Source organism: Lynx canadensis, chromosome A1 (genome assembly GCF_007474595.2).
Source record: "Lynx canadensis isolate LIC74 chromosome A1, mLynCan4.pri.v2, whole genome shotgun sequence".
NCBI classification, from domain to species: Eukaryota; Metazoa; Chordata; class Mammalia; order Carnivora; family Felidae; genus Lynx; species Lynx canadensis.
Genome location: NC_044303.2, coordinates 66,956,900 through 66,983,654, shown reverse-complemented (window position 1 = coordinate 66,983,654; position 26,755 = coordinate 66,956,900). Strand labels below are relative to the sequence as shown.

Here is a 26,755-nt window from a genome sequence, read left to right as displayed (position 1 = left end):
GCCGAAACCAAGAGAAGGACGCTCAATCGACTGAGTCACCCAGGCAACCCATCCCCTATTTTTTTAAACTTTACTCCAGTCGTGATGTGATTCACTTCACATGAAGAAATAGACATGGAAATGCATCGACCTGGGGAGGAGGGCTTGAAAACCTCTAAACGTGTTCTTTTTATACCTTTTTTGTGGTTCTTCTTTTTTTACAGGTGTACTTCAGAAGGAACTATCCAGATCTTACTCACAATGGCCATGTGGCTCTGAACGCTTCCAACGGACAGCCCTCAGCCTTTACGATTTTTGAAACAGCACTGTGATTGCACCACGGCATCAAGTCTATTCCAGAGGCATTTTTCTAATAGTTTTTGTACTGGGTCAGTTCTCTTGTACTTTTTTTACACTAGCAAAAAATATTTACACGTGCAAGGTGTTTATTTGGAGTGCCCCTCCAACTTCACCCAACGATTTCAAACTCTAGCAGGATGATTTACTATTTTTTTATTTATATGCTATAGTATTTTTTTTTTTTCTTATCCAAATCACAGGTGCAGGACACCAGTAAAGGCTCTACCAGGTTTGGTGCCTTAAGAGACTTCAGAGCCAAAGCTCATTTTGTAAGGCATAAGACAAAGTTGTCACAGACTTTTTTCTTTCTTTTTTTTTTTTTTTTTTACTGGCCCAAATTCTATATAACTTTCCAGTTATATCAGGGATTCTATTCACTTGAAGACTGTGTGAAGTTGCCATTTTGTCTCGCCACTTTTTTTTTTTTTTAATGTAACTAGGATCCATTACTTCTCCCTAAAGGCCCCTGGTTGAAATAGTACAGCTAAATCTAATAGGAAAAACCAAAAATAAACTTTATCTTAAGTGACATTATAGTAGAGTCTTCCCCCCTCTAAAAAAGATACATGCTTAAAATACAGGAGGGCAGTATTTAATTATATGTTCTGAAAGGCAAGGAAGAGAAAATAATGCTTCCTCAGAATTGGAGCCATGGCCATGTAGGTGATTTGATAATGAAGGACACAAATGTGATCATTGATCATCTAGATTTGCAGGACTCTGACATGGTAACTGCCGTCATCATGGAGATAGTTTCAAAAAAGACCAAACTACAAGCTGTAATTCTGGACTACAGCATAGGAGTCTCATTTGGATTTCTGGTTTACTAATAGCAGACGGACTATTGACTATAAGCCTTTTGGCTTAGCGTTTATTGAAATCCCATCTCCACTGTGTGTACAAGCTCTCCTGACTTGGTGAGAAAAACCGAAAATCATCACAAACAGTGGCTGTAATTGTGCAGTGTATTCTCAGGCTGTATCCAGCAGGCTCCCTTTTATGAACCTGCCCAGGTTCTTTTCCCTCTGACCACTAATAGCACTTTGTTTAAGTCTTTCTGATGAGTGAGTCAGCAAACCACTGTACTTCCTAAGGCCTGCTGCACTTTATTTGAACCATGGGTCTTTAGTTTTTCTTCACGGTGGCTGTGGTGTGTGAATTCGGATTGCTAGAGGTTTTACTGTTGTGGTTTTAAGTTGGACTCTCGTGACCTCGAGAATAAGGTGTAACCACCCTCAAGTTGCATACATTCATATTTATGCTCTCATATTGTAGATTTTCAGACTCTTTAAAGAAAGAAACAAATGGTTTGTAGCGTCAAGCCTTAAAAAGCACTCAAGGCAAACTACACAAAATTTGAGTGCAGTAGCTATTTGACTCTTTGTATTTAGAAATAATATGGTTAATGTTTAGTTCAGTAAGCCAGTAAGTTAATAGTCATGGATAGTATTTCATGACACTGAAATGGCAACAGTGATAGTTATGAGGCTTGTTGAAACAGTGGGAGACACTGCAAATGTGTATGTGCTTATTTGGTCTTTAGAGGTTAAGGACAGTTAAAAAAAAAACATGTTTCTATTTTATTTCTATTTCAGTGTCATCATAGAATTTTTTTAATGAAACAAAATTCAGTTGAAATAAATGACCGTTTTCATCTCCATTCAGAGATCTGTGTTTTGTTCTTGGAGGGATTACTGACTCGTGTTCTTGCTGTTGAAAGCCCACAAGTTTTCCAGAGATCAAAAAATAGCTTCATTATCAACTGGTTCTCTCAGCTAACTGGACGTAGCACATATTCTAAGTAGACAGGTGGGTTTCAGGCAGCCCTTGAGGCAAGCCTAGGTGTACTCTCACCCAGGAAGGGAGACCGTATTAGCTTATGCCCTAGGCTGGAACAAGTATTAAATTGTTGAGGTTTTTGTTGTTTGAAGGTGACTTTGCACTGAACTCACAGGAAATATTTATTGCTGCTACATTAAAACACTGTAGAACACGGGTTCTCAAAGTGTGGTCCCTGGACCAGGAGCATCAGCATCACCTGGGAACTTGTCAATGCACATTCTTGTATCTCATCCCAGATCTACTGAATCAGAAACTGTGGTGCTGTGGACCAGTAATCTGTGTCTTAACAAGGCCTACGGATGATTCTGATTGAGAAACCAGTGCTGAAGAACATCAAGTACTCCTAAAGCTCATTAAGAAAAACACAGAAAGCCCAATTAGAGAAATGGACAAGAGACTTAAGTAGGCACTTTGCAAAAGAGAATATCCAAGTGACCAATAATTGGAAAAGTGCTTACTCTTATTGGTTACCAGGGAAATGCAAATTAAAACCACAGTGACATAGCACAAAACACCCGTGAGCACGGCTAAAATTTAAAAGACTACCGATGGGGTGCCACTGGAGCAATGGGAACTCTCATATAAAAGTGTGTATAAAAAAGTGTATGTTGAAAAAACTTGGGAAAACACTTTGATGGCATTTACTCAAGCTGCATACCCTGTGATCCACACACGTGTGCTCCAAGAGATGTGTTCGAGGACGTTCCTGGAAGTATAATTCCTAGTAGCCCCAAAGTGGAAATAATCCAAATGCCCATCAACAGCAAAAAGAGAATAAACTGATGCGATAAAATACTCCACACCAACTAAAGCAATTAAATTACATCAGTGACACAGGTGAACCCCCAAAATTTAAGCCTGCCCCAAAACAATATAACTCCATTTACACAAAGTTCCAACATAGTTTATACTGTTTAAAGCCTAACAGTTGCTTTGGGAAGGTAGAAGATGTTGGTAATTGGGGGAAGTAAAAAGGTAGCTTCTAGGGTATTTAAGGTGTCTTTCTTTCTTTTCTTTTTTCTTTTTTTTGGCCACGTGGTGGTTAGATCAGTATTGGGTTCTTCATTTATTTTCTGCACTTTTCTGTTGCATGTGCCATTTTGCAATTCAAAAAGGAAAATTCTCAGCCTTGTTTTTCTTTTAGAATATCATTCAAATCCAGTAGCTAACCTGCATCTGGGAAATTACTTATGCTGAGTGCTTAGGATAAGAGGCTGTTGACACCTTGTCCTGTGGCCCATAGCTAATGGCCTCATTTGAAGCTCTTGGTACATGAGAGGTCAGGGTCTATATTTTCTGTGGCTAATTAATAAGCTAAACCTCACTTCATCTCCAATTTCAGGGGAAATAAAAAAAAAAGGAACTGTAAGATTTTGCTGGGTTCTTTTTTAAAAACCACTTTATTGAGGTATGATTGACATAAAAACTGTACATATTGAATGTGTACAACTTGATGAGTTTGGAGATAAGTCTACACTCTTAAAGACATCACCACAGTCTATGCCATAAATGGCTTACCCATCGCCTCCAAAAGTTTCCTAACACCATAAGTGGTTGCTGCCTGAACTTATGAAGGAACTATTTCAATCAATTCAATGCAGTGAATTAGACTTGTTAAGAATTGTGATAATTTGGTTAGGTAATGATTAACTTAGCTGGTTACCCTGTCCCTGTGTGAGCTGATGAAAATCTGTTGTTTGTTGTTTTTTGTTTTTTGTTTTTACGGAGGGTTTGACTAAAGATACTACCTGAGTATTTTGTTTCCTATCTAATTCTGAAGTTTAATCATGTTCCAAATCTTATGCCTTGAAGTGTGTGAAATTTAGCACCTGAATGTGTAAAGTCACTTTCCACAATTCTGTTTTGGAGGGTTTTCGAGATACATCTTTACCCTAGAAAACTTAGGGCATTCAAGACACCACTTCTCAAGAATAAATTGTAAAATCCCTCTAATGTAGTTCAGGGAATGGTTTAACTTACAGTTGACTAAAAGGAAAGACATCTTTCAGTTGGAATGAGGAAAACTAAGAAAGTTCAAATTAACACAACAAAAATCCTAAAAGCCATGTTAATGGTTAACCCATGTTTAGTGACAGAGTGAATTCTCAAAAGATCTTTCATTGAAAATTGATTGTCCATAAAAGGAAATTATATTCTCCATCAGAAAGTTATAAGACCACATCATTCCACAAGTACAGGCTGAAAAATAGTCATAGGTTTTCTCAAAAATTGCAATAAATTCGTGGATTTGCTTTCACAAAATATGTGTTTTATTGGGCGTTTTGATCCTTATCAAATTGAGTATTTTAAAGGATAACCACATTCACACACAAAGTCTTTCTTTACATTTTGTATTTTATTTGGGAATTTAGAAATAAATGTTAAAGTATATATATATATAACCAATAATTTTCACTCCTTTCTTGTTGAATAAGAAACATTAACCCTCATGGGGCGCCTGGGTGGCTCAGTCAGTTAAGTGTCTGACTCTTGATCTCAGCTTAGGTCTTGATCTTGGGGGTCATGAGTTCAAGCCCTGAGTTGGGCTCCACACTAGGTGTGAAATCTATGTAAATAAATAAATTAATTAAATAAATAAATCTCAAAAATCTAATCAAGTACTGGAGTCTAATCAAGTACATGTTGCACTTTGGTTCTCCTATACAGAAGGTGCTAGGGCAGTAAATTAGCACCATCCTTGACAAAGATGGGATATGGTCACCCTGTAGCCAGGTGGCCTTACTTACATGCTTGGGTTTCTCAGCCTCTCTGAACCTCAGCTGCTTCATCTGTAAAGTGGATGTGTTTCCTGCCCTTGTATAGTTGCTTGGGTTGGGGTGATTGTTGGGCCAAGAGCATCCAAAGAAACAGGCTGGACTCATTGACCTTGTATAAGAAGAGGGTCCCCTCTTCCACCGAGAGAGGAGAGTAAGGTAGGTGTGGATGAAGGTAGGTTTGTAGACTGTATGTAGAAGGTATATTTGAGGAGGTCCTCATCTGATGGCCTAAAACGAACTTCTTACTTCACATGTAATTGAAAGGAAACCAGCACAAGCTCTGGAGACAGTCTTCCAGGTTCAAATACTGTCTTGTCTGCACGTTGGCGGTCTGGGTTTGGATAGGAGTTCTGCCTGCTCGTTGTGGGATCTTATGGTCAGGAAACAACATGCTATGCTTCAATTCCTTCGTAAAATTGGGGATGGTACATTTCTCAGAGGGCTCTTGCAAAGGCTTAACTATGACTGTGACACAGTGTGTGGTCCGTGGACTAGTGCCAGTCCACGAACTGTTTGCAACCAAGAATTTCAAGAAAACTAGAAGCACTTTAGCCATTTGACTTTGCCATGACATCGGAACTCAGGATCTGTGGAATCTTGTCCAACAGGCTAGAGAACAATTTGGTGAACTTCCATGGTGAGGAGTGTGTGACCCGAGCTATACACTAGCTGTGAGCAGTAGAATCTTGTATTCGTTTGCAATGGACTGGAAATTTAAATTAGTAAAACTGATCTCTTTTTTTTTTTTAGTAAAACTGATTCTTTTTTTTTTTTTTTAATTTTTTTTCAATGTTTATTTATTTTTGGGACAGAGAGAGACAGAGCATGAACGGGGGAGGGGCAGAGAGAGAGGGAGACACAGAATCGGAAGCAGGCTCCAGGCTCTGAGCCATCAGCCCAGAGCCTGACGCGGGGCTCGAACTCACGGACCGCGAGATCGTGACCTGGCTGAAGTCGGACGCTTAACCGACTGCGCCACCCAGGCGCCCCAGTAAAACTGATTCTTAATCCCAGACAGCTGAGAAGCATTGCTTTAGAACAATGCTGAATATGTAGTTAGCTCTCAATAAATACTGGCCTCTTTATTAATTGTTACCATATCATGCAAAAATTATTCCATGATATTTATGTTTAAAATTTGACCTCCTAGGCTTTCAAAAGGTTCTATTCTACATTTGGAATATTTAATAACATTAAAAAGTTAAAAAAAATTCTTGCTCAAAGCTAAGAGTTTTTTCCTTAGTCTAAAAAGATACTTTAAAAAATAATACTGTGCTTGTGTTTATACCCACTATATCCTTGAATCTACAGCATGGTCTTGGAGAAGGTACCCGGGGACACACCAGGCCACTTGAAAAATCCTTTGAAGAACTTAAGGTTTTATGTGTAAGCTGTTGATTTCTCTTCAAAAACAGAATATGGATTAACTGAGCTTTTGCTTTTTAAATCTAATGTTGCTAAGGAAAATAACCTCATTTCCCCCCAAAAACTAAAACAGCAGTCTGTGTTGAAAAACAGTTACAAACATATGATTTATTTGATTTTAGAACTTAAAAATAACATTAATAAAAGGAATAACATGTCCCAGCCCTATAAGACCTCCATGTATACTCCCGGCCCATCTAACTTGCCTTGGGGGTCAACATTGGGATTGTAAGATTTTTTTAAGAAGAACCAAGATCAAGACGTAGATACACTACGAATGTTTTACAGAAAGCTTACGTTGGATGGTTCTAAGTTCAGTCTTTCATTCAGCAAGCATACTCCTAAAACTCGCCAACTCAATTATCCATCCCAATAGATGGAAGTTTTGGGTATTCCAAAACAGTGTTTGATCCAAAAGCTAATCGTATTTAATTTTGGAGGGCATTACGTGAAAAACATTTTTTAAATTAAATTTTGCAAGCTACCTAGACAAAAATTAAAATGAGTCTCTGTGAGACAGAGTTTATATCATGTTAAGAGTGCTATAAGAAAGGAACAGTCCACAGAGGATTGAGGATTTTTAAAGTTAAGTTTTATAACACCATGGCTTTTTAAAAGTCCATGAGTCCAAACTGATTCTAATAAGATAGGTGATACGTAGATAAAAGGGAAAGCTCTTTTTCGCAGTGAAATACCAACTAATAGATGTAGGAGGATGGACAGAAAAAGTGCCATGTTGCAGCCATCACTGTCAGAAATCAGACAAAGCCCAACATTGGCTGATAAGTGATTATAGGGTGAATGGGTTTTTTTGCGGAAAGGGGTAGGGCATTTTCATGAAATGAAAATATCTTCCCAGACGAATTGGTTCACAAGGGAGGAATTGTATCTTTTTAAAGTGGAAAAATCTGGCAGGCACCACCCTAACCAAGTGATCAGAGTTAACATTACTAGTGATGGACCAAGTGACACCCTTGTCTCTGGGTGGGTGAGGCAGTGATGACAAGGCATCATTTCTGTGGTATTTCTGCCTCTCCACAAAAGAAAACACAAGTATAACCTAAATCAAGTCAATAGACAGACAAACCCAAATTGAGGACATTCGACAAAACAACTGGCCTGTGCTCTTTATTTTTTTTAATTTTTTTGAAGTGATCTGTACACCCAACGTGGGGCTTGAACTCACAACCCTGAGATCGAGAGTTGCATGCTCCACTGACAGAGCCAGCCAGGTGCCCCTGGCCTGTATGCTAAAAATGTCAAGGACAATTAAAGGTTGAGGAAGTATTTCATATTAAGCGGAAACTGCAAAGATATGACAATTGAATGCATTGTGTGATCCTGGATTTAAAAAAGTTTCAATAAGGACAGTACTGCAATAATTGGTAAAACTGGAATGAGAACTGCATAGTAGATAATAGCGTATCAATATTAAATATCCTGAATTGATTCATACCATGGTTACTTAAGAGAATGTCCTTATTCTCAAGAAATACACACTGATGTATTTAGCAGTAAAGGGTTATGGTGTCTGTAACTTTCAAACGGTTCAGTAAAAAGGATTATATAGATGTTATATTATACTGTATTATATATTTATGTTATATCATCCTGGATCAAAATGATATGTTTATGTATCTATCTTTCTTGAAAGGGAGAAAGCAAATTAGTTAAAAATGTGAAGTGAGTTAACCTAGTTGGAAATTCCACAGGATTCATTGTACTATTACTGCAACTTTTATGTAGATATAATTTTTTTTTTCAAAATAAAAAGTTAAAAAAACAACAACAACAAAACAAAACAAAACCAAAAAACCTTCCCCCAGCTCAACCACAAAGTGAAATCTCCACATTCGGATAAGCAAGAGTTGGCTCTAAGCGGTCCATAAAAATCACCAGATAATTTAAGTTTTGTGAGCATGGTTGGCACAGCTCCGTCCAAGCTGCGGGGATCCAATCCAGCTTGAAGCGAAAGCCCACCTTCCCCGCAGTCAAGGTGCTCCCCCGCTAACCAAATTATTTTTCACGTAGGCAGGATACAGCATTCTGTGACGTTTTAAGGATACAGTAATGTCAAAGGCAGACTCACTGATGGGCCAAATTTCCAGGACTGTCATGCCCTCCACTGTTGGAGGGGGCGGCCGCCTCTGGTTGCCCCCTGAGTTCCAAGTGGCCGTTCTGTCAATAACAGAAGAGCAATTAGGAGTGGATGCCCGGGACCTGCACGGACAGTTGCGACACAAAGTGCTCTTCATTGCCATTCAACAGAAGCACTGTGGATGATTCCAAACCATGTGTCCTGGCGTAAATTCTTTTTTTTTTCCAGAAGGCTCTCTGTCTCCTGTGATATGTAGATATTTCTATCTGGAGTTGTACCAGTCAAGCTTATTCTGGTCTGCATTTTCTTGATCTGAAAATAAACTAACTCCTTTTCGTTAGTTTTCTTGAAGATCTGGTTTAACTGATCTGATTCTGCCACCAGTGAACTCGATAAGAAAATGTCATTGCTATGCTGACGCTACTTGTAAATGTAGTAACCAAAGCCAACACACGTGCACACAAGAGAAGGATATTCACTCTAGAATTCCTTTCCTTCAAATAGAAAACCATTTTCAAGAAAGTTCACTTTGGCAATTTGAAATCATGCTGAGAAATAAGGATGTCTGATTTCACCAAACAGATGAACATCTCTAGTCACTTTACAGTCCAATGGAAATTTGATTTCTCTTACTAAATATTTATAGTTTTTCTTCAATAAAATAGTCTTTCCAAAGATAATTTAATGGTATCAGTAAATACTCGTTATTTAATATGAAATGAAAAACATTATCTAATTGATAACACTTTTGTAAAGCACATTTGTATCTTTAAAACTCTGAAATTAAAAATAAAACTGAAATCAAATAATCAAAATGTTAACAATAGATATTTCTGACTGGTTTATTATCGCTGATTTTTATTTTCATTTTTTATTTTTATCCTCCAAATTACCCTCAATATGGGTTAATTCTAAGGTACAGAAATTCTGTAAAGAGAAGCCTTAGTGCCTCTTACAGTTAGGATAGCGAGTTTATATTTTATTTATGAATAATGTCTTACTGTCCACACAGATGCTCCTAGCTTCAATATCTTTACATCGGATACTCCGTTAGCTCATGAGTTGTACGGGTTCCTTAGAAACATTTTGTACCATGGTCTACATATCTTTCCGGTGTTCTCCTTCTCTAGCAACATCTGGCCAGTTTGAAAATTCCAATGTATTCCCATAAAAGTACAGGTCACGTGAGTACTAGACTTCATTTGCATTGGAAAACAATTTTTGAGCAACACTTTTAGGACAGATAGCCATCCATTTCTAAAACCATGAAGTCTTTTTTATAAAGACATAAATGTCACCATGAAAGGGGTAAAGAGAAAACCAAGTTAACGGTGATGAACTCAACCTATTTTGTCAATGCAACATCCAAACGGCAAAAATAATGGTCTGCCATGTTTCACATCTAGGTTTTACTGACATTTTGGCTTCTAAATTACACAATGGGTCTAAATTTGCTACCACATGTCTTTTGGGAGGCACCTAAAATCAAATTATCGGGCAAAGAGAAATGTTTAGGCAAACTTCCCCAAGAAACTTGGCGTTTCCCCATATTGCAATAATGTTCGAGCTTTTGATTTATATGTTTCAGGGCAAAAATGCGGATGATGACTAGGAACCTAAGACAATGACTTGTTTTGGTGGAATTTGGACTTTCAAGCCTTTCTCAAGCATGGGGGCTCCAGGGGAGAGGATGGGTAAGTAGACTGTATCAACAAGCCAGCTCAGCCATAAGGTCCGTGGCTGGACATCAACAAGTGCCATCAATGAAGAAGGACAGGTTACCTGTCTGTAGGTAGCTTTGGGTTCTCTTCATTGCTTTCTCAGCTTTGTTCCCTCTCCCACTAAGTAGAACATGATTCCAGCTTAAAGAGTTTCCTGACGATTGATCTTTGGATAGAGATAGTACAGCCTTTTTGAGAACTAGTTCTGTATTAAAGTCAGCAGTAGCCACCCCTTACCTAACAAAGATATCACCATATTGATTTCATCGGTGCCTGGAGCCTGCCTTCAAAGCTAGGTTTTTGAGAAGGTAGACCAGGTGCCCACCCATGTACTGGGATTGAAGGAGCCCTGGGAAAATCCTCCACCCAAAAGATGTTTTCCACTGATGCTTGAAGGGCCATCATCGGTGACTCATTTGTATGGATACCTTGTGCTCTTTCTTTGAGGTCCTTTTAAAAAATGAGATCCTGTATTCTAGTGAAGGTGTTAAATGTGAAGTCACGAATACTTTAAGGTGAGTTGACCATATTGCTTTCTCCCTAAGAGAAGAAGCAATGGATATACCACACATGATTTTGAGGAAGTGGTGTTTGTGACTCACCTGGAAGGGAAGGGTTCATCCTTAGGAAACATGACAGAAACTTCACCAATAAAGATATTTCAACAATCATGTTGCATAATGTCAAACACAATGAGGGAACTGCCAACATCCTATATAACACATAAGCAATTGAATTCGGCTTCACTGTGTGTAGACGGATTGGACCACCACCTACCTGCCAGTCTTGCCTATTAAGCTGAATTATCCCTCAAATCCACTCTGGGTCAAAGTTGGTTCAAGGATCTTGTAGGATTTGAGTTCGAGTTCATCATTTTGGGGAGAAGGAACATGAGAAACCAGGCTTGCTTAGTAAAGGGAGGTCTTTGCCTCCCTAAGGTGCCAAGGGAGTTTTTGAGGACAGCAATCCTCTTTTATCAGAGCCTGGCTACACATGGTTTCTGGACCATACTAGAATAATCAGTGTCAGGTGAAAGAATGAATGGCTTTCATACTGAGTACTAGTTGAACAAGTTGAACCTTGTTTCAGGCAAACAACTGTCACCTGCATCTCAACATCAAAAAAATTCAGATGTAGTTCAAACTTTTAGAGCACTGATTGGAGACGTGTATTTATATACTAAGTGTGCTATTTATATCAATCATTTCTCTGTGTTTTGTTTTTTTTTTTTTCTGCCTTAATGTAGAAAGTGTCTACTCCTGGCAGGACCCATTCCTACTATTTTCCAGCCCAGAGCAAGAGAACAAATGGAGGCCCACATATCTCATGTCTAGATAGGTAAGGCTACAATCGCGCTAACAAAATGTTAAATAAAATATGTTTTGTCCTTCCACCTTGGTAATCCTTCAGAACCACCTGGAAGGCCTCATTCACATTTAGAATTCTTGGGTTCTCAGAGTTCTGGGCTGAAATGTGGAAGTGGGGAGAGCTGGCCCATGCCCACAGCCCACACCTGGGAAAGCCTCATTTGCACAAGTGAGGACACCCCAGATGGCACAGGCAATTCGGCCCACCCATCCCTCCCCTGGCAAATAGGCCTCCCAGGCCCAGGGCTACGCTCACACCAGTGCTGTCTGATGATGTAACCCTTTCAAGGATGGACACCGGCAACAGGGCCGTGCAGGGCCTCCTTCAAGTGGGCCGGAGCCATTGGGGGTGGGGCCATTCCAGCATCCTGGCTGCGTCTAAACCAGTGCTTCTGGATCTTTAATGTGTGTAAAATCCACTTGGGAATCTTGCTAACATGCTATAGATCAGACAGCAGAGCCTGCATTGCACACGCTTCCGGGTGATGCTGAGGCTGCTGGCTTGTGGACCACACCCGGGTAGCGAGCCCCGGAGGGAACGGGCCCTGGGTGGCTGTGTCCCCTTGGCTCTCAAGACACTTCATCCCATGGGCACTGGCCATGTCAGCACCAGACGCCTTTTGCCCGGTCTAAGGGTGGTTCTGGCCCCTTGTTTGCCCGTGTTCCCATTGCATCAATGGGCTCTGTTCCCACAGTGCGGGGCCCTGGTCCTCCCCCAGCTCTGCCACCACCACCTTTGATCTCCCACCCACTCTCCCCAAATGGAGTTTCTCTTGGCTCCTTTCCCTGCAGTGTTCCACTCCTTCCCCCGCTTTTCTCTTACGCCACACAACAAATGTAAAAATAACATTTCAAAAATGTTGAAAATTAATGCTGATGAAATCGTGTTTTTGTTTTCTTGGGAGGTAAGCAGGCAGTAACAACCCTACATGCAGTCTCTCCAGGGCCTAGCTATGATTTGGTAACAATATCATATCTGCTCACTCATTGCCTGAAATCACGAGTTCCAAACCTAAACGCTCGCTGGATTAGAGCAGACTGGATTTTCCTCCCCTATTTTTATTTTGACAAGGCTGCGAAAGCTATCTCCCCATCTAATGGGATCAAACAGGCTGCTAAAAATAACTCCTGCAAGTTTGTGTTACAAATGGGAAACTCCTCTCCCCATTCCTGCCTGCTACTCCGAGGAAGCTTAATCCTTAGACTTGTGTTCAAGTATTTGCACTGGTTTGTGTTCTTTTCTTCTTCCGAGGCTGTTTTTCTCTATTTGCCTGAGTTATTTGAACAGGTGGCTTTGCACAACCTATGCTAATGTGAGGCTTTTTGTCTGCTTTGAGATTGCACAGGGAGTCGTTTATGGGAGAAATGTTTCTTTCTTGCTACAGGATTCACACCTGTTCTGAGAATCACCCTGCGCTAACTAGAATACCACGCCGGAGAGGTCTTCCTCCAACTGGTCCCCGGCCCGGGAAAGCAGAGGCACTGCTGACCGCAAGGAGGCACGAAGCCACCTTTTTCTCTTTTCTCGCGCACGTGACAAGCAGCCAAGGGCCGTGTTGTGTGGCGTTGTGTGGCTTGGGGTTGGGTGTCCCCCTCCCCCCTCGCTCTGTCCGGACGTTGAGCGGACAGTAGGGATCACTGCTGCGAAGGTTGGGGAGGGGAGGGGGGCCCTCGCTGGACGTGGCCAATGTCGTGGCGCAGGTGGGCGCACGAGGCCTCCGGGGAGCCACGGCACACCGTGGCCGGCGGCCTGAGCGCGGCGCCGGGGTCCCTTTGTCCGGGGCCACCTCGGGCGGGAGCATCGGGCGCGGGCCCGGAGCCGCGTCTGGCGGCCGATCACAGGCGGGCGCCCGGGGACGCTCGGCGCGCGCGCTCCCTGGCCGCAGATCACAGGCGCCCGCCCGGCCCGGGAGCCCGCCTGCTGCCTGGAACGCGATCACAGCCCGCGCCTCCGGGCCCCGGGGGCGGGGAGGGGCGCGGCATGGGCCCCGGGGGAGGGCGGCCGCGGGCACGTTCCCACGGGGAGGTCCGGAGCTGCGCGAGGGCTTCTCCGGGATCCCCCGCAGGGGGTCCTCCGCCGGTGGGAAGGCGGCGTGGCGCGGCGCGGCGCGGCGCGGGGCGGGGTGGGGGGGCAGCCCTCCCGCGGCTGGGGCCAAAGGGAGGCCGCTAAGGGGTCCCAAGAAAGGCTGTGTAGACGCACCGCCATCACTGCCTTGCGATAGCCACCTAGTCAGGGGCGCGCTGGGGATGGGCTTTTCTAGAACGTTTTTTGAGGAAACTGCATTCTTAGTTCCCTGGCCATAAGAAAAGAAAAAAGGAAGTGAGGGGGCGGGCAGGCTGGGAAATAGTTAAACAAAAGTGGGTGTGATGATGCCCAATTGGTTCACCTAGCTCTCCACTCCTCACCTTTGCGCTGTAGGTGGGCTCCCGAGCTGCCTTTCCTACTTCACCCGTGGGTGTGTGTGTGTGTGTGTGTTGCGGGGAGGGCAGGGGAAGTGCCTAGTCCTCTTCATCTCTATTGATGACCCATATACCTACCTTGACCGTCAGGTCCCTTATCCCTACAGGAGGCCTATGAAAGCTGGCATCTGGTGCATGAAGGTAGGGGTTCCCATCCAATGGACAAAGGCCACAGGAGCTGTTGACAGGTAATCCCCGGATGCATATGCTCACCAAACATTACCTGTAAATGAAACCAAATGAATGTCCAGAAAATAGTGCTGTTTTCAAATTTATGGAGGGGTTCAGACTAATAAATTATTTTAGGGGCACCTGGCTGGCTCCGTGGGTTAAGTGTTGGACTGTGGCTCAGGTCGTGATCTCGCGGTTTCGTGGGTTTGAGCCCTGCATCGGGCTCTGTGCTGACAGCTAAGAGCCTGGAGCCTGCTTCAGATTCCCTGTTTCCGTCTTTCTCTGCCCCTCCCCTGCTCAAGCCCTGTCTCTGTCTCTCAAAAATGAATAAACGTTAAAAAAATTATTTTAAAGTGTTACCGAATTCAGGGTAGCACTCCTCAGGAGGCATTTGTCACATCAACAGAGCACAGCTGTGCAACTCAGTGTGCTGCTGGTAGGTGGCATCGCGGCTACCTTCTGGGTATCCAGCCACACCTGCCCCGTTGAGTGGCAGCCTCTTATAACTGTTTTGGGTTGGCCCAAACCAGCGGTTCACAAGCCTGGCTATACATTAGAATCTCCTGGGAAGGATCTCTGACGCCCAGAAACTCCAATAGCAACTGGATGGCAATCCCTGGAGTGTGGGGTGATGCTCACATGCAGTGGCATTGACAGTCGCTGGTACAAACCATCAGAGGACCCTCATCCCTTTGCCACAATGATTGGTTCAGAGATGGGTAGTGGCCTGAGGCCCAAGCCAGTCAGCGTCTGATGAGGTGAGCGGCCGGGAGGAAATACGGGGAACCAGAAAGAATATAAGCAAAAATACGGAAATATGAAATGCAGTGTATACAAGAGTAAGAGGTTCAGACGCCAGAAGCACAGAGGGTACGTTATGGAAGGTGGCGGATGATGAGGTTGGAAGATGAGTCTAAGAGGTTATTATTAAGAGTTCTAACTGGCATAGCATATGGATTTACTTTACAGGGGGAAAGAGAGCAAAAATTATTCTTAAGCCTAAAAATTACATGATCAGATTTGGTTCTTGGGAAGGTAATTTTGGTGTCACTGTGGAGTAGGGATCTAGATGGAGAAGAGGAGGGCCCATAAATTAACCAGATGGACGTGGTGTCTGGGGAAGAAATGCCCAGGACTGGGGGAGTTACAAGACATTCCAGAAACAGAGGGTTTCCGTGTCACTTGAGAGATGTGATCTTGGTATAGAATTCTTCTTACTTACCTTCGTCACAGTGGCCAATAATGTTTTCTAAGGAGGAGACACCAGAGGAGGGAAGGAAATTTTCCAGACTTGAAAAACAAAACAAAACTGCAGAACAACGTGAAAAATTATGACACACTGTCAGAACATTATCGGGAGCTCAAAAAAAATCACAGATTAAACGCCAGAAATTATCAAAGTTTCACGGATAGGCCTTTTAAAAGTGGGTTTATTGAGGTCAACTTTATATAACATAAAATTCACCCATTTTAAATGCACAGTTTCATGAGTTTTGAAATGTGTGTAGTCACATAACCAGCACCATAAGCAATATATGTAACGTGTCCATCACCCCTAAAAGTTCTCTGTGTCCCTTGGAAGTCAAGCCCCTTCATACGCCTCCAGCTCTTGGCAACCACTGATCAGGTTTCAATCCCTACAGCGTTGCCTTTTGCAGAATATCAGATAAATGGAAGCGTACCGTTTATAGCCTTTTGAATCTGGCTTCGTTCACTTAGCGGAGTGCTTTTGAAATGCATCCAGGTGATGGCATTTATCAAGAGCTGGTTCTTTCTTATGGCTAGGTAATATTCCATGGCACGTATATATCACCATCTGTTTCTCCATTCGCCAGTTGATGGACATTTGGGTTGTGTAGTGGGCTCAAGAACCTGCGAAAATTACTTCATGTGGCAAAAGATGTGATTGGGTTAAGGATCAAGAGGAGGGCTTTGTCCTGGGTTATGTGGATGGGCCCTGAGGGCCAACTCCTATGTCTTCATAAGGAAGGGGCGGGGGGCGTTTAGAGGTAGACCCGTGGAGGAGAGCAACAAGAGAGAGGCAGCCACAAGCCAGGGAACACCAGAAGCTGGAAGCCACCAGAAGCTGGAAGATGAAGGATTCTCTGCCAGAGCCTCCCGAGGGAGAGCCGTCCTGCCTGCACCTTGACATTGGACTTCTGGCCTGCAGATCTGTAAGAGAATAAAGTTCCGTCGTGTTAAGCAGTGAATGAGAATTCCACTTCCCCACATCCTCACCAACACCTAGTAACATCAGGCGTTTTTAAATACAAGTCCAGACTTGAGGTCTAGCATATAATAAAGTCAATTTAAAAAAACTTTTTTCGCCATTCTAATGGGTACATAGTAGTATCTCATTTGGTCTTAGTTCACATGTCTTTCCTGGCTAGCGATGTTGAACACGTTTGCCTCTCTTTATTTCTTTGGCGAGAGGTCTGTTCAAATCTTTTACTCAAGTTCTACTGGATCTTCTTTTTATTATTGAAAATTTATGTGCCTTTAATATACGCCATTACTGACAATAACCTATACAAATGCAACTTTATACTATTGAACCACAATATGACAAACCACGTAAAGAATAAAATAAACGTCTTTCAGTTTATACTTTGTATTATACTATACTGAATAGACTTTTAATGAACTCTATTTTATGTCTCTTTATCAGGTATTAACATTTGGAACAATGGGGCTGAGTCAGAACTTCGTATCAGGTGCAACATCAAGTCTATTCATTTATTTTATTTTTGTTGGAGCACAGAGGGTGTTGTAGCAAAGGGAAGAAGAACACAGATGGCATGTTTTGCAATATTTGGGTATCTTTGCAATGGGCTCCTCCAAAAATCATTAATTATTTCATCTTGGAGAGCTCACCTTCCAGTTTTTCAGGATCCGGAGGCTGAAATTATTCATCTTCACTCTGAACTGTTCAACTGTTTGTTTGTTCAAGTCCGTAAGATCGGCTTTTTGTTAAAACTGCCTTCTCTCGGATACATCGATGAGAAAAGGTGAGTGGGATAAATGTTCTAACACATAATGAGCATTGAATACTGTCACAATTGTGTGCTGCGATTATAGGATTCCTAACAGGCTGCTAATTATTGACTAGACAGCATGCCGCCGTGAGTTAGCAAATATACTCACTGCAGATCCACAGGAACCCTACATGAATGTGCATCAGGTGACCTTACTTTCTGGTCTCCCTGGGTGTGTTGTGTCATTTTTAAAGGTAGGTTATCTGAATTTGATATTGATCATATATATGGAATTTTTTGCGTAGCATTTTTTAAAAGAATTGCCCATTAAGGAGCAAACCGGTACCAAGCAGATCCACATCCATTATTTCACAGAATTTTATCTAAACTCTCAATCAGTTGAGGTCAAACTTTAGCATGTATAAATGTCCCCTGGGGAAGGAGTTTGTGACCGCGCAATCCTCAGCAGGAATCCTGATTCACTTGGTCTGGATAGGGCCTCCCCATTCTGTCCAACAACTTCTAAAGGTTTATCAAGCTTTGAGAAAACACATGCAGCCCTCAATTGTCTCAAAACGAGCATTGTTAAATTTTCTGATGGGGTTTCTTCAGGGGTACAGGGATACAGGGGTGGGAATTCAAAAAATTATAGTCTAGTAACAAGCAGGGGGGAAAATACATAAATCAAGAACCATGTAACAACAAAAAATCTCTTCCTTCCTCCCTTCCTTCTTTCCTTTTTCTCTCTTTTTCTTTCTTTCTCTTTCTTTCTTTCTTTCTCTTTCTTTTCCTTTCTTTTCTTTCTTCCTTTTTCTTTCTTTTCTTTTCTTTTCTTTTTTCTTTCAAGTGCAGCAATACTGTGTACATATCAGCACTGGGTACAAATTACAAACCCTAGGGTTAGTTGGAGCCATGCTGTCCTGGAGGGAGAAGAGCCCAGTTCCTTGTCCTTAATGCCCACAAATGGCCTGTGCATGACCTTCTCAGATCCAATGGAAAGGAGCACTTGGGGGCCCCCATCCAGTCGACGTGGGTCTCTCGAGGCTGTGTTGGTTGTCTGGTACAGTGGGTCCTATCCTGGGGTTTGTGGGGACTCCTCGAAGGGAGGGCAGGGCAGGGCCGCACGTAGCTGCCTGTCCCTTCCCGTCCTCCGTCTTGAGAAACAGGGAAATCCCCACTGATCTCAAAAGGGTTGGAAAACCCCTGGGCTGGATACATTCAAAGGCATTTCAATTTTACAATTCAGTATTATCTATAATGTAAAACTCAATGCAGATAACATTTTGGTTAGAGGAGACTGAGAGAAAAGGGAAAGAAATATAGAAGTATTATTAATAAAGGCAGCAGACAGAGATGAAAACAAAATGATTTTGCTTCGTGATTCTGTCACCGCCTTCTGTTTGCTGTCGTAGGGAATTTAAAAAGCTTAAAATCCACATCATTATTTTACAACTTCATTCATGATTAAGGGTCTCAAATTTGCCTTGCTCGTAGGATGAACTTGAGCCAAATTCCTCTCTCCATTCTCTCTCTCTCTCTTTTTACGTTTATTTATTCATTTTTGAGAGAGAGAGACAGAGCACATGAGAGAGGGGAAGTGAATACCAAGCAGGACCTTGCTGATAGCACGGAGCCCGATGCAGGGCTCAAACCCGCAAAAGTGAAATCATGACTTGAGCTGAAACTCAGACACTTAACCAACTGAGCTACCCAGTGCTCCTCCTTTCTGTCTTATTTTAGCTTTCCTTCTTTCCACTAAATAGCCTTTAATAGCAAATTTATCAAAGTCTGGGATAATTTTATTTGGCTACTCAATTGTACACAATGCATTATTTCAGCTACTGTGGAAAAGGATAAATGGCCGTGAAATGTGGAAAGTGAACTGTTGCCAATGGCTAGCAAACTATGGAGAGGAAATGCCGCTTGCCTTTACAAGCCACGTTGTAGAAACACGTTTAAGTGGCAAGCAACATGACAGAGAATTGTGCACAAGCTGCGACTTTGATTAAAACCGGGTCAAAATGGACGCACCGGTTCTGTGACCTTGAGCAAATTACTCAACCTTTGTTGACACTGGATTATAACTTCAATTTCTAGCGTTGTGGTGATGACATAAGATCACATATGCAGCCTATAGTAGTTGCTCGATAAATGACAGGTTATTAAAGGTTAAACATTTTATTTATTTTATTTTTTTAAATTTTTTTTGAAGTAGGTTGAATTTTTATTTTTTAATTAAAAAATTTCATTTTAATTCTAGTTAATATACAATATTATAATAGTTTCAGGTGTACAACATAGTGATTCTACAATACCATACATCATCTGGTGCTCATTATGGCCGGTGTACTCCTTAATCCCCCTCACCTATTTCACCCATCCCCCCACCTACCTCTTCTCTGGTAACCATCAGTTTGTTCTCTATAATTAAGAGTGTTTCTTGGTTTGTTTCTCTCTCTCTCTCTTTTTTCTCCTTGTTCACTGTTTTGTTTCTTAAGATCCACATATGCGTGAAATCATATTGTATTTGTCTTTCTTTAGCTGACTTATTTCACTTAGTATTATACTCTCTGGATCCATCCATGTTGTTGCAAATGCCGAGCTTTCGTTCTTTTTTTATGGCTGAATAATATTTCATTGCATCTATCTGTCTATCTATCTATCTATCTACCTTCCTTATCCATTCTTCAGTTGATGGCGCTGAGCTGCTTCCATAATTTGGTTATTGTAAATAATGCTCCTATAAACATTGAGGTGCATGTATCCCTTTGAAATAGTAGTTTTGTATTCTTTGGGCAGATACCCAATAGTGCAATTGCTGGATTGTAGGGTGGTCTTATTTTTACTTTTTGAGGAATCTCCACACTGTTTTCCACAGCAGCTGCACCAGTTTGCATTTCTACCAAGAGTACACAAGAATTCCTTTTTCTCCATGTCCTTCCCAGCATCGGTTGTTTCTTGTGTTGTTGATTTCAGCCATTCTGACAGGTGTGAGGTGATATCTCATTGTAGTTTTGATATGCATTTCCCTGAGGATGAGTAATGTTAAGCATCTTCATGTGTCATCTGGATGTCTTCTTTGGAAAAATGTCTGTTCCTGTCTTCTGACCATTTTTAAATTGGATTATTTGTTTTTGGGGTGTTGAGTTTTATTATTTTTTTTCAATATATGAAATTTATTGTCAGATTGGTTTCCATACAACACCCAGTGCTCATCTCAAAAGGTGCCTTCCTCAATACCCATCACCCACCTTCCCCTCCCTCCCATCCTCCATCAGCCCTCAGTTTGTTCTCAGTTTTTAAGAGTCTCTTATGCTTTGGCTCTCTCCCACCTCCCAGTCTAACCTCTTTTTTTTTTCCCTTCCCCTTCCCCATGAGTTTCTGTTAAGTTTCTCAGGATCCATATAAGAGTGAAAACATATGGCATCTATCTTTCTCTGTATGGCTTATTTCACTTAGCATCACACTCTCCAGTTCCATCCACATTGCTACAAAGGGCCGTATTTCATTCTTTCTCATTGCCATGTAGTATTCCATTGTGTATATAAACCACAATTTCTTTATCCATTCATCAGTAGGTTATGTTGTCTGCAAGCCAGTTTGCTCGTCGTCGTCACCTATGGAACTTAAAGGGTCTGCTCATTATCTCAGACCTCCTCAGTCCGAGTCCCCAGGTGCATGCATTGCCCAGGCATCTTGAATTTTTAAAAGCTGGTCAAAACAGTTTTGTCAGTGGTGCTGTCCATGGGCTAGCCCACCAGCAGCACATTTTGCGACAGGACGGAGCTCTGCTGTCAAAAGGAACTGGAAATGATGTGCTTCTGCTCATAGGAGTTTAGCTTTCTTTTTGCATTGGGGTTGTTTGAAAGCTAGTCGTGATAAAGAAACCAGGCTGTGTGGAAATATGGCTGATTCTAGGGCTGGGGCAGGGAAGGCGCAACACGGGCCTGGAGCATCTTGAATTAGCAGAAGGTAAGGAAGTGCTCCAAAACAAAACATTGGGGCCACTTAAAAGGGACACGAGCCAACCTAAAAGAGCTCTGAGTGGCCAAACCTGGGACAATTTGAGTAATAAATACTGGATTATAATCCAAGGCATAAAATAAATATCCATGAGTCCATATTGATATGAAAGAATAATCGAATAACTAAGTAAGTAGGGAGAAGAGGTAAATATACTGTACAGAAGAATTCCAGATAGTTTGTGTAGATATCTCCCCTTAAGCAGAGGGAGCTCCTTTCCCTGGGTGTGGGCTGTGCTTACTGACTACATGTAATGGGGTATCCTGGATGGGTCCAGAACAGCAAAGGGACATTAGGAAAAATGTTGCCTCCTTGTTTGTGACAGGTATACCATAGGAAGGTAAGATATTAAAATAGGGAAACTGAGTCAGTGCAACTTTTCTGTAAGTCTAAAAGTATTCTCAAATAAAAGTTTAAAAAAGAAAACAAAAACACCTGGTTATGGGGCACATGCGTGGCTCAGTTGGTTGAGTGTCCGACTCTTGATTTCGGCTCAGGTCATGATCTCACGGTTTATGAGATCGAGCCCTGCATCAGGGTCTGTGCTGACAGTGTGGAGCCTGCTTTGGATTCTCTCTTTCCCTCTCTCTCTCTCTCTCTCTCTCTCTGTCCCTCTTCTGGGCCCAAGTTCTTTCTGTCTCTCTCAAAGTAAATCAATAAATTTACCAAAAACAAAAAACAAAAAACCTGGTCATAAAAATGGATGTGTTCATTATATAAAGCCTGAGGCTATAGGACATTATAGCTGCCATGAAAAAAGTCAGGCCATGGTCAACTAAGTTTAGCATCTATTAGGTGTAAAATACAGACACTTTTATTATTGTTTTATTAGAAGTTCTATCTTTTAAAACAAATTATTTATTTATTTTCAGAGGGAGTGAGAGCATAAGCCGGGGAGGGGTTGAGAGAGAGGGAGAGAGAGAATCCCAAACAGGTTTGGTGTAGCCTCCCTACATGAGATTGAGATGGGGCTCAATCTTACCCACTGTAAGATCATGACCTGACCTGAAATCAAGAATTGGATGCTTCACCGACTGAGCCACCCAGGTGCCCCCATAAGTTCTACCTTTTTAAAAAACACAATGCAATTCAATGTTTATTTTTATTTTACAGAAATTGGTTGGCTTTTATTGACAAATATTTATTGACTTTTACCAATGTGCATTACATAGTTTCTGGGCTTATCAGTTTCTGGTCTCACTCCTTCCTCTTGGATTTCTTTTTCTTCCTGTGAGGTATTTTATTTACTTTCATTCATTGAAGATGCAGGGGGAGTGTTATGGACTAAGGGTTTGTGTACACCCAGAATTCATATGTTGAAGCCCTAACTCCCAATGTCATACTCATAGGAGGAGGAGCCTTTGAGAGATGATTACAATTATCTGAGGTCTTGAGGATAGAGTCCTCATGATGGGATTAGTGCCCTTATAAGAAGACACCAGGGGGGCACCTGGGTGGCTCAGTCAGTTAAGCTTCCAATTCTTGGTTTTGGCTCAAGTCATGATCTCACCATTGGTGAAATTGAGCTCCATGTCGATCTCACAAGGGAAAGCTGCATGGAGCCTGCTTGGGATTCTCTCTCTCTCTCTGTCTCTCTCTCTGTCTCTCTCTCCCTCTCTCTCTCCCTCTCTCTCTTCCCCTCCCCTACTTGCACTTATGCATGCATATATGCACACGCATTCTTTCTCTCTCAAATAAACTTCAGAAAAAAAAAAAAAAAAACAGAAGAGACCAGGGAATGTCCTTTCTCTTTCTGCCATCATGTGAGACTATGGCAGGAAGAGAGCCATCTGCAAGTCAAAAAGAGAGTATTCATCAGGACCTGAATCAGCTGGCATATTAGTTTTTTTTTTTAACATTTATTTATTATTGAGAGACAGAGAGAGACAGACCATTAGCAGGGGAGGGGCAGAGAGAGAGAGGGAGACACAGAATTTGAAGCAGGTTCCAGGCTCTGAGCTGTCAGCACAGAGCCCAACGCGAGGCTCAAACCCACAAACCGAGAGATCATGACCTGAGCCGAAGTCGGATGCTTAACCGACTGAGCCACCCAGGCGCCCCCCCTTTTTTTAATTAAAAAAAATGTTTAAGTAATTTCTATACCCAATGTAGGGCTCAAAATTATGACCCCAAGATCAAAAGTCACATACCCTTCTGATTGAGCCAGCCAGGCACCCCTCAGCTGGCATGTTGATCTTGTGAAAACTGAGAAATGAATGTTCTGTTTAAAACACTCAGTCTAAAGTATTTTGTTATAGTAGACAAAAGGGATTTAGAGTAGTAAACTTTCTGAGTTATTGTACATCTGGGAGAAAAGATTTTTGCCCATCCCCTCCCCATGCCCATATCAGCACTTGCACCACTGTTGATGATAGTTTATCTGGGTATAGAATTATATATGACAATTATTTCCCTTTATCATTTAAGAAGTATTACCTCATCATTGTCTCCTGGCATCCCGTCTTCTTGGTGAAAACTCCACTTTAATTTTAATTGTTTTTACTTTGTAAGTAATCTGTCTTTCCTTAATGATAGCTTTTATTATTCTTTTTTTTAAGTTTATTCATTTATTTTGAGAGAGAGAGCAAATATAAGTGGGGGAGGGGCAGAGATAAAGAGAGAGCGAGAGAATCCCAAGCAGGCTCCATGCTGTCAGCTCAGAGCCTGACAAGGGACTCCATCTCACAAACTGTGAGATCATGACCTGAGCTGAAATCAAGTTGGACACTTAACTGACTGAGCCACCCAGGTCCCCTTATGATTCTTATCTTTGATGATATGTCATTGTGTTATATTTTAAATTTATTTAATATATTATTTTTTTTATTATAAGTGTACTTTTTAATCCCCATCCCCTGTTTCACCCAACCCCCCCCCATCCCCCCCCCACCTACCTCCCCTCTGGTAACCATCAGTTTGTTCTCTATAGTTAAGAGTCTGTTTCTTGATTTCTCTCTCTCTCTCCCTCTTTTTTTCCTTTGCTCATTTGTTTTGTTTCTTAAATTCCATATATGAGTGAAATCATATGGCATTTGTCTTTCTCTGACTGAATCATTTTGCATAACATAATACTCTCTAGCTCCATCCACGTCATTGCAAATGGCAAGATTTCATTCTTTTTTATGACTAAATAATATTCTATTGTGTATGTATATCACATCTGCTTTATCCACTCATCTATTGATAGACACTTAGATGATTCCATAGTTTGACTTTTATAAATAATGCTGCGATAAACATAGGGATGGATGTATCCCTTTGAATTAGTGTTTTTGTATTTTTGGGGTAAATATCCAATAGTACAATTACTGGATTGTGGGGTAGTTCTGTTTTTAACTTTTTGAGGAATCTCATACTGTTTTCCACAGTGGCTGCACTAGTTTGCATTCCCAACAATAGTACAAGAGGGTTCTTTTCTCTCCACATCTTCTCCAATGCTTGTTTCTTGTGTGTGTGTGTTTTTTTTTAAATTTTAACCATTCTGACAACTGTGATGTAATATCTCATTGTAGTTTTGATTTACATTTCCCTGATGAGTGATGTTGAACATCTTTTCATGTGTCTGTTGGCCATCTGGATGTTTTCTTCAGAGAAATGTCTATTTATGTCTTCTGCCCATTTTAATTCAATTATTTGGTTTTTGGGTATTAAGTTGTACCAGTTCTTTATATATTTTGGGTTCTAACCCTTCGTTGGATATGTCATTTGCAGGTATCTTCTCCCATTCACTAGGTTGCCTTTTAGTTCTGTTGATTATTTCCTTTGCTGAGCAGAAGCTTTTTATTTTGATGTAGTCCCAATAGTTTATTTTTGCTTTTATTTCCCTTAGCCTCAGGAGACATAACTAGAAAAATGTTGCTGTGGCCGATGTCAGAGAAATTACTGCCTATGCTCTCTTCATGGATTTTTATGGTTTCGGGTTTCACAGTTAGGTCTTAAATCCATTTTGAGTTTATTTTTGTGTATGGTGAAAGAAAGTGGCCCAGTTTCACGTTACAATATTTTAAAATGTGGATTCACGTCGCTTGGAGTTAAGTCACAGTAAGCAGGCTTCACAATAGACCAACCACATCTTAAGATCTGTTAATGATCTTGGTATCTGTGGTGATTATTCTCCATTTGACACTTTTCATCTTCATCCATTCTCTTCTTCTCTGTCCTGCTTGGAAAAAACAAAAAAAAAAAACAAAAAAAAAACACTCTTGGGCTGCTTTGAGGGCTGACCTCCAGTTGGTTTGGCCAGTGGGAGGCTTCATCAGAAGACTGATGGGCCAGAAAAGTGGGAAATGGAGGTTAGAGCTTCCTTTTCCCTTCCTGCTTCAGGGAAGCATGTCTGGTAGTATCTGCATCCCCACCCATGACTATAGCTCTTCCTCCCAAATCCACCCCCCACTGGGCACAGACACTACCTCTCCCCCTGCACCAGCAGTGTGGTTCTAACAACTTCCCATCGTTGCCCTTCTCTAGGCCTCATTGTCACGAGATCACCCACCCCAGCATCTTTGTAGAATTTGCCTTTTTTTATGATGGGAATGTGGAGGGGCTGGCAGCAAAGATTTTCTCCACCACCACTCCCTCACAGCTTTAGAAATGTAAGATATAGTTTCACTCATTCATTCATTCATTCGCTCACTCATCCACACATAAGCATTATGCTGGGCACTGCTACAGACCCAATGACAGACATAAAACATGTCTCACAGGCCCCATACATATGTCATCATTTGTCTCTCCACCTCATCTCTCCCTTCCTCCTAGCCGGCATCCTGCTAACATCATGGTGTCTGTTGTCTTCTTATAGTGACGCTCCTTATGTTACTTAACTGGTGCTTCCTTACCTGGCACTTCTTACCTTAGTGCTCCTCCTCCTCCTTCATCTCTTCAATTCTTATTTAGCCTCCAAAATTCATCCACGCAACAGTTCTTCCAAGAAGCCTTCACCAAGTCTCTGGTCTTCTTCACATTTCTCTGTTTCATGATTATTCTCAGAGTACTTGGTATAAAATATACCAGATACTGTGCTAAACCTTTACATGCATTGTTTCCTGGATCCTCAAAACAGCCGTATGAGGGTGATACTATTATACCCCCATGTCACAGATTAGGAAACTAAACCTCGGCTTGTTTAAATGCCAAGTCCAAGTTCACACAGCCAGTAAGTAGTGGAGCTGGGATCCTAACCCACGCCGTATGACTTCAAAGACCATCATGTAAAACCCCTTTACATTTAGCAAACACTAATAATCTGTTATAATTCTTGGGGTTTTTTTCTACTTGTTTCCACCACTCAATGACAATCTAAGGACATTATTTTACTCACCCATGCTCTTCTGGTGACTACCACAATGTTAGGGAAAGAATGAAATCATTCCCAATCTCAAAACCTACAGAAAGACCAACTCTATATTCCCTAATGCTTATACTTGCTTTGGAGAAATTTGCAATGTGGTGAGGGCTGGGAGCGGCTTACATTCCAGAATCGACTTTAAAAAAAATGGTTCTTAATCACTGCTAAAATATGCTCAAAGAACTTTTGGCTTTTCTGTCAAGAGATTTT

General features: G+C 41.6%; 1 protein-coding gene across 3 annotated transcripts in view; it reads left to right on the top strand.

The window, feature by feature from the left end:
- Positions 1-1,999, top strand: part of ABCC4 (ATP binding cassette subfamily C member 4) — a 263,778-nt gene extending 261,779 nt beyond the window's left edge. For all 3 annotated transcript variants that reach the window (XM_030312762.1, XM_030312755.1, XM_030312770.1), the window contains one exon: positions 204-1,999. In XM_030312762.1, coding sequence (XP_030168622.1) covers positions 204-311 — 108 coding nt within the window. In that variant the 3' untranslated portion in view covers positions 312-1,999. The remainder of the gene's footprint in view (positions 1-203) is intronic.
- The last annotated feature ends 24,756 nt before the right edge of the window (positions 2,000-26,755 follow it).